Below are 7,385 nucleotides of genomic sequence, written 5' to 3'. Positions count from 1 at the left end.
CTTGAAAACTAATTCCATCTTGAGTATCCATTTGTACTGCTATTCTTAGATTCTGCTAGTCATGTTTCTTTACTTCAATGTTTGCCCCCCCCCCTAGATTGGACTTCCGACCAAATTGGGGGGGGGGATGATAATGCTCCTGCCCCTTGCTGTGGTTGCAGCACTGTTTGTGAGTGTCTTTTCATCAATTTCACGTCATCACTCATTGTCACGATTAGCTCGAAGTGGCAGAAAGGCAACGCTAAGTAACAAAAATCAAATATCCACTCCCTCTCTCTACCACCTGAATCACTATTACCAATAGGTAGACTTCGGAAACTAAAGATTAAGCAGTTCAAACTTCATAGCAACACATCCAAGAAAAACATCCAAACACATTAGGCACCTTTCATACAAGACTTCTCAAAATGTCACAACTGTTCTAGATACTAAAAATTACGAAATCATTTTCGGAAATCTGAATCAGGAAGATATTTTCTCCCCCTAATCCTAGTACGACATTATTCGGAATCCCACACCTTAATAAATCACAAAATCAATAGCTAAGTGTTTTTGTTATGTTGCTAGAGTAATAGGGGATATAATTGACAGATTAGTGAGAATTCCAGGTAGGAATATGTTCTGTATTTTTGACAGGGGGGGGGCAAAGCAGGCTCTCAGGGGGAGCAGTTACCCCCCTGCCCCCCTCTAGCTACGGGCCTGTAGCCACCTCGAGCCAGAAGGCATGCTTGAACACGACGGGGCATGCCAAGGATAAGAGGATTCAACTTCTTCTGAGGAAGACTGTCCCACTCTAGAATGGCAGCCTCCCGCAATTGAACCTTGTTCACAGGAGGATTTTCGCGGCTGACAATTGCTCGCTTCAGGTGTCCCCATGCATGTTCCACACAGTTCATGTCTGGAGAATACGCCGGCTACACCATGTGTCGAATGCCATGCATATCAAGGAACTCTTGAACCACTCTGGCTCGATGTGGTCGAGCGTTATCATCCACCAGCGTGAAGCCATCCCCCACAGTTGTAGAGAAACCTGCTACCACGGGTTCGAGAATAGCGTTTCTGTACATCAGACCAGTCACGTGACCCTGGAGAGGAATTAGGGGCGTACGTCGACCAAACATGATTTCACCCCAAAACATGATGGAGCCCCCCTGCTGCTGGTGACGTTCCTGGATGAAGGGCTCTTTCAATCTCTCATCTGATCGTCTCCAAACCCTTATGCTTTTGCTTAACGGGTGCAAACTGATGGTGACCTCATCTGTAAAGAGCGTGTGCTCCAACTGCTCCTGACTCCATTCGCTGTGCATTGTTGCCCACCTTACACGGTCTCCCTTATGGTGTGCTTTCAGAGGAACCTTGGATATGGGTCTTCTTGACGTCAATCCTTCCTCATGAAGTCGATTCCGCCAGGGAGGTGCAGTCTGGCGTTCGGAAAAGTTCGGAACCATTCGTAAACCTCAACGGATGACGTCAGCCAAGGGACGTGTCAAAGACGAGCACCAGCAACGGCATTGGAATTCACACTTCTTCCGTGTTTTCGGAAATAAATTTGTTTTAAAAATCGAATGAATGTTCTGGCGTGTGTGTACTATAAGTAAATGTATATGTATAGAGCAGACTATATCTAGTAAACTGTGTCGCTGAAAAGTAACTATCAATAGAATTACATGTAATGAAAAGCGGGAAAGCCGGCTCGGAGGTGGAGCAGAGGTTTCATCAGAATTTTCTATTTGAGTGGTGTAAATTCGTGTTTATGGGGGTGAAAAATTATACTTAGAGCCAAAATGACCACAAAGTTGTCCATTTTAAAACATTGTGTGGGGTGTTAGGGCGAAGTTGTTGGATAAATCACTGGGGCCGAGACATTACAACTTCATGTTTTATAATCCAAAAGTTGCTCTTTTAGCACTTTCATCCTGTAGTGTCTGCAGTTTCTATATTTGTTCTTCAGCACATTTTAATTTCTTTTTCAGAGTTTCCAACACACTTATCTTGTTGTAGATTGGGATATTGGGTATATTTCCAGTACTCAAAGTCTCTGAATTATGTGCCATGCAAATTCTTTTGCGAGGAGACAACCCTTCAAGTATTTCCACTGCTCGCTTTCGAATCTGACGTTTATTGGCACGTCCAGTCCGATCAATTATGTCATTTGGCTGTTTAACACTACTACAATTCACCACTCAACCATGCAAATTTATACATGGTACAGCGTTTCTATTAAGCTGCGGTCTATAGGTAATAATACTCAACAGTTCTGCTTTTAAGTTCCGTTCGTAATAGGCATCCAGAAAATGCGATGAGCACACTGTCGCTGTTTTGGTGTTAACAGGATCTAACCTCTTCACTTTGAAACCCACATCTTGCACGTAATCGGATCCTTTAGAAACGAAAAATAGCATAAACCCAGGCACGTATACAAGAATTCCTTTCGGGGAGGTGGGTGAACACCATTTTTTAAGGGGTATTGTATGTTTAAGGCCATTTGTGGCAATTTGGTTCTAAAACGGGGGAGGGGGGTTGCAAGGAAAGTTTACTTTCTCTTGGTAGACAAGGCTTAGCATTAAAAGGACGTATTGTGGGGGCAAGAAAATGAGGAGCAACTATCCCCTAAATCGTCGCCACTGTTTAAGGATCTCATTTTAATCAGAACGTGAAATCGGGACATTTTTTACCACTCGACTCCTCTGTTTCCATGCTATAACTTTGTGTGCAGGAACCATCTCAGTATGTGTGTTTGTCAATTTCAATACACGAGATGGACAATCCACTCGACAACGCGAGATTCAAACTGTGGGCTGCGAACTGGAAACAGACAGTTCGCGAATATTTCTCTGATTCGAGCCTGAACAGCACTAATGTGTCTTGTCCTCCCATGTTTGCAGCTCTTATAAAAACCAGAAACCCACCAAATTGTTCATATTCAGGCCTAAGCACTCGCAAGTGTTCAAAATTGTCTATCAGAGCTTCCGCAGTCTTCTCACACATCGGCACGAAACAAAGGAAGTCTTCTAGAATACAGCTGGATCGCGAAGCAATTAATGCACAGTGAAAACCCTTCCGTCGCCAACACGTCTAATGTTTCGTCTCCAAATATAATTAAATGCTTACTTATTTATCTCCAAGGATGTGCCCAAGGGAGGGTTGGTGGGTCATAGCCCCATTTGAACGTCAAAGACAGGAAAAGATGGCAAAATGAGGACTGACCACCAAAAATAGTATACGTAACCAATCTCCCTTCCGAAAATCCTGGGAACGCCACTCGTTATCTCGGACACGTTTTTTGAAATCAAGTCACCAGAAGTTTTTATGATTTCGTATTGGAGACTGAAGTAAAGCGCCTTGTACACTATAAAATAAATCATGAACAAGTCCTTGAATTGAACGCTTAAAAGGAAATGAAGTCAGAGACAACACCATTTTTCTCATTGGATCCAAGGTCCGATCAAAGAATATATATTTAGGAATGGTTCTAATTAACGCATATTTATATCCTCATTATATTGTAGAATGTTCCGCAGAAAAACGATTCATAGATATTGCCAGTAGTTCGACTCCTCTTATTCAAGAACATTCCCTCTCGCGTCTTCCAGAGTCTAAAAATTACAACTAATCGCCCTACGTGTGGAGCTACCTTTGCTGTGCAGCTTCCAAATACTGACAAGTCTCTACATAGTGCTCAAGTTCACTGCGACAACACTGAAAGCTCAAGTAAAGTTTACGTGCAATATTATCAACAACAGGGTAATTCTCCGTCTTGCTTTCATAACTATTTCTCTCCTTAAATTATCGTCATATTATTCAAGAAGATAAAAACCTAATTTTATGTAGTGTAAACTGAAAAATTACCTGATGGGACTCGAGCCACCTGATCCCCATCTTGGATACGCGCTAGTAAAAATAACAGGATTATAGAACATTCTCAGTCTTTTCTCAGTAATTATTTGTTTCCTTAAATTATTGTCATATTATTGACGAAGCCGAAAGCCTAATTTTATCTAATGTAAATTTTTAAAAAATCCTGGAGAGAAGGGGTCAAGCCCCCTATACCCCACTTTTGATGCGTGCTATTATCAATAACAGGGTTACAGAACATTCTCCGTCTTGCCTTGATAATTATTTATCTCCTTAAATTATCGTCACATTATCTTATTTCTCCCCACAAGAAACCAAAATCCTCATTTTATCTACTTTAAACCGAAAACTTTTGCTTGGATACGTGCCTGTTCTACTGTATTTCTTGCGTTGTTCGGGCACAAAACAACAGCACAATTGCGCGGCATTTTCCTGAAATGTTATTGTTGTTGGAAAAAATTCTCCACTATCACACAAGAGCTACAGGAAACACAAGGCACTTTCACGGTCCCTCACACAAATGCAGATACTATAACAAGCGGAAAGGTCAGTGACAGCGTCACCTATGTCCCGTGAGTGACGTCAGGGTTGGGACCGCCCACGACCCTCTTTTTTCAGATTCGGGAGGGAAGACTGCGCTACTTTCTCAACTATATATATACTTACTTTGGATTCCGTACTGTCTGATCGGAAACATTCGCTCCTGAGGTCCTCCGCAGATCCTGACACAATCTGGTAGCAGTTGCAGTGGGTCTACGACGTGCCGAAATCACAACGTACCGATCTTCCCTGCGTGTTGGTTTGCGTGACCGCCCTGTCCTCAGCAACTGGTTGTGTCTCCCTGAACTTTTTCGACACTCGAGAGACATCACTTTGGTTCACTCCAACATGGGCAGCGACGTCCCCTTGGCGATATCCCTCTTGCAGCAGCGTTACAATTCGAAATAGTTGCTCGAGGCATGTTGTCCTTCGTTTTCCACCCGCTCTCTGTACAGTTGCTCTCTGGCATTTGTTCGTAGTCCTAAGAAGTCTGTACGTAGAGCTAGTCAGCAGTTGAACATCCCTAAATCCACCGTATCTAAGATCCTGCGTACGCTACTGAAGTTTCACTCCTACAAACTGCAATTAGTGCACAAGTTGAAACCTGATGATCCTGTAAAACGGTTAGATTTCTCTGAACATTTTATGTTACTAATGGAGGATAACGTAAATCTGTCAGGAAAAATAATTTTCAGTGATGAGGTAACATTCCACGTTGGTGGGAAAGTGAACAGACATAATGTAAGGATTTGGGGGAGTAAGAATCCACATGCAATTTTGGAAGTTGAAAGAGACTCCCCTAAAGTGAATGTCTTTTGTGCCGTATCGAAACGTCAAGTCTATGGCCCATTTTCCTTTCGAGAGGCCACTGTAAAAGGTCCAGCTTATCTTGACATGCACACTGAATGGTTATTTCCACAATTGGAAGAAAATGAAGGCGATGAATTTATTTTTCAACAAGATGGAGCACCTCCTCACTGGAATTTACATGTTCGAAAACATCTGAATGAGCGGCTTCCAGGAAGACGGATTGGACGTGACGGAAATGATGATAATGTCTTCTACAATTTGCAGCCGAGGTCACCTGACTTGAAGGTCTGTGACTTTTTTTATGGGGTTACATAAAAGATTGTGTCTATGTACCCCCATTGCCTCAAAACCTGCAAGAACTGCAAATTCGCATCACTTCTGCAATCCAGTCCATCCCTGTGGATATGTTGGAGCGTGTGTTGCATGAATCTGAATATCGCCTTGATGTCTGCAGGGCCACTCGTGGGGGCCACATTCAATGTCTATGAGTTGTAAAATAAAATATTTGAGTTTTTCTTTCAAATGTCACCAATTTCATTTAAATACGATTATCCAAAGCGACGTAATATCACTTTAAAGTATGACAGTTTATATATGAACACGCTGTACATATGATAGAATGATCCTAAACTAACTAACCAACTAACTCTCCAGCCTTCTTAAACCCGAAGGTTCATGGCTGCAGCAACACAGGCCTTCCATCTGTCCCTATCTTGAGCAAGATCTATATACTCTCTCCCATCTCTAACGATTTCCTTTAGGTCCATCTCAACGTTGTCCCTCTATCTTCGTCTTGGCCTTCCTATAGGTCTCTTACCATCAAGTTTCCCAACAAGAATCCTATAAACTCCTCTTTCCTCTCCCATTCGTGCCACATGACCTGGCCACCTAAGTCTTCTTGATTTAATTATTCTAATAATATCTGGACATGAATACAAACTATGTAGTTCTAAATTATGTAACCTTCTCCACTCACCTGTCTCCTCATCCCTTTTAGGTCTAAATATTTTCCTAAGGATCTTATTTTCAAGTACTCTCAATTTGTGTTCCTCTTTCAATGTAAGGGACCAAGTTTCACACCCATATAATACTACAGGCAAAATTACTGTTTTGTATATATTAACTTTTAGTTTCTTAGATATTAAACGAGAAGACAAAAGTTTATGAAGAGAGAAGTAACATGCATTTCCTGAATTAAGCCTACTTTTTATTTCCTCCTTAATAAAATGTTCATTTGTTAATATTACGCCTAAGTATTTGAATTTGGAAACTAGTTCAAACGAGTTGTTATCAATAATTAGATTTTGATTATTACCTAATACTTGGTTTCGTCCTGTAAGCATATATTTAGTTTTCTCTTTGTTAACTTCCAAACCTATCTCTTTAGCAGTTTTGAAAAATATTTTAGCAATATTCTTAATTGTATTTATATCATTCCCTAATAAGTCTACATCATCTGCATATGCTAACAACTGAGTCGTACCATTTAATTTTAGTCCTTCGTTAGTTTCTCTTACCTTCCCAGCAGAATATTCTAAGGTAAAATTAAAGAGCAATGGAGATAATGCATCTCCTTGTTTTAACCCATCATGAATTGTAAATTTGTCAGACATATTAATACCCACAAGAATTTTACTTTCTGTTTCACTGGTGCATACTTTTATCATACTAACAAGCTTCTTAGGTATTCCAAACTAGACTAATATATTATATAATTTATCTCTTTTGACCGAATCATATGCTTTTTGAAATCAATGAATAGCTTATGGACATTTTAATTATATTCCCACTTTTTTCAAGTGTCTGTCTGATGTGAAAAATTTGAACTGTAGTTGATCTGTTACGTTTAAATCCACATTGAAAATCAACTATAATGTCATTAGCATATGGGGTTAGTCTTGTTAAAAGAATGTTAGATAATATTTTATATGTTGTTGAGAGTAGAGAAATTCCGCGGTAATTATTGCAGTTCATTTTATCACCTTTTTTAAACACAGGAACAATTATGGATTCTTTCCACTGTTGAGGTATTTCTTCTTTATTCCATTTTAAACAAATTAATTTATGAATTTGACATATTAACGAATTCCCACCATATTTAATTAACTCAGCTGGTATTAAATCAATGCCAGGTGCTCTCTTATTCTTTAGCCTTTTAATAGCATCTTTAACTTCAGTCA

The 7,385-nt window shown here is 40.3% G+C and overlaps 1 protein-coding gene across 1 annotated transcript; it reads right to left on the bottom strand.

Annotated features, from left to right (window-relative positions):
• Nucleotides 1-914: 914 nt before the first annotated feature.
• LOC145994127 (uncharacterized) lies at nucleotides 915-1,307 on the bottom strand. The gene has a single exon (XM_083130216.1). The coding sequence runs from the start codon at nucleotides 1,305-1,307 to the stop codon at nucleotides 915-917; it is 393 nt and encodes a 130-aa protein (XP_082986342.1).
• Nucleotides 1,308-7,385: the final 6,078 nt, after the last annotated feature.

The sequence above is a fragment of the Lepisma saccharinum genome, chromosome 10 (assembly GCF_977018435.1).
Source record: "Lepisma saccharinum chromosome 10, izLepSacc3.1, whole genome shotgun sequence".
NCBI classification, from domain to species: Eukaryota; Metazoa; Arthropoda; class Insecta; order Zygentoma; family Lepismatidae; genus Lepisma; species Lepisma saccharinum.
This window is presented reverse-complemented; position numbering and strand designations above follow the sequence as displayed.

Coding starts and splice junctions, on each gene's coding strand:
- LOC145994127 (XM_083130216.1), bottom strand. CDS start 1,307: ATGCACAGCGAATGGAGTCAGGAGCAGTTGGAGCACACGCTCTTTACA.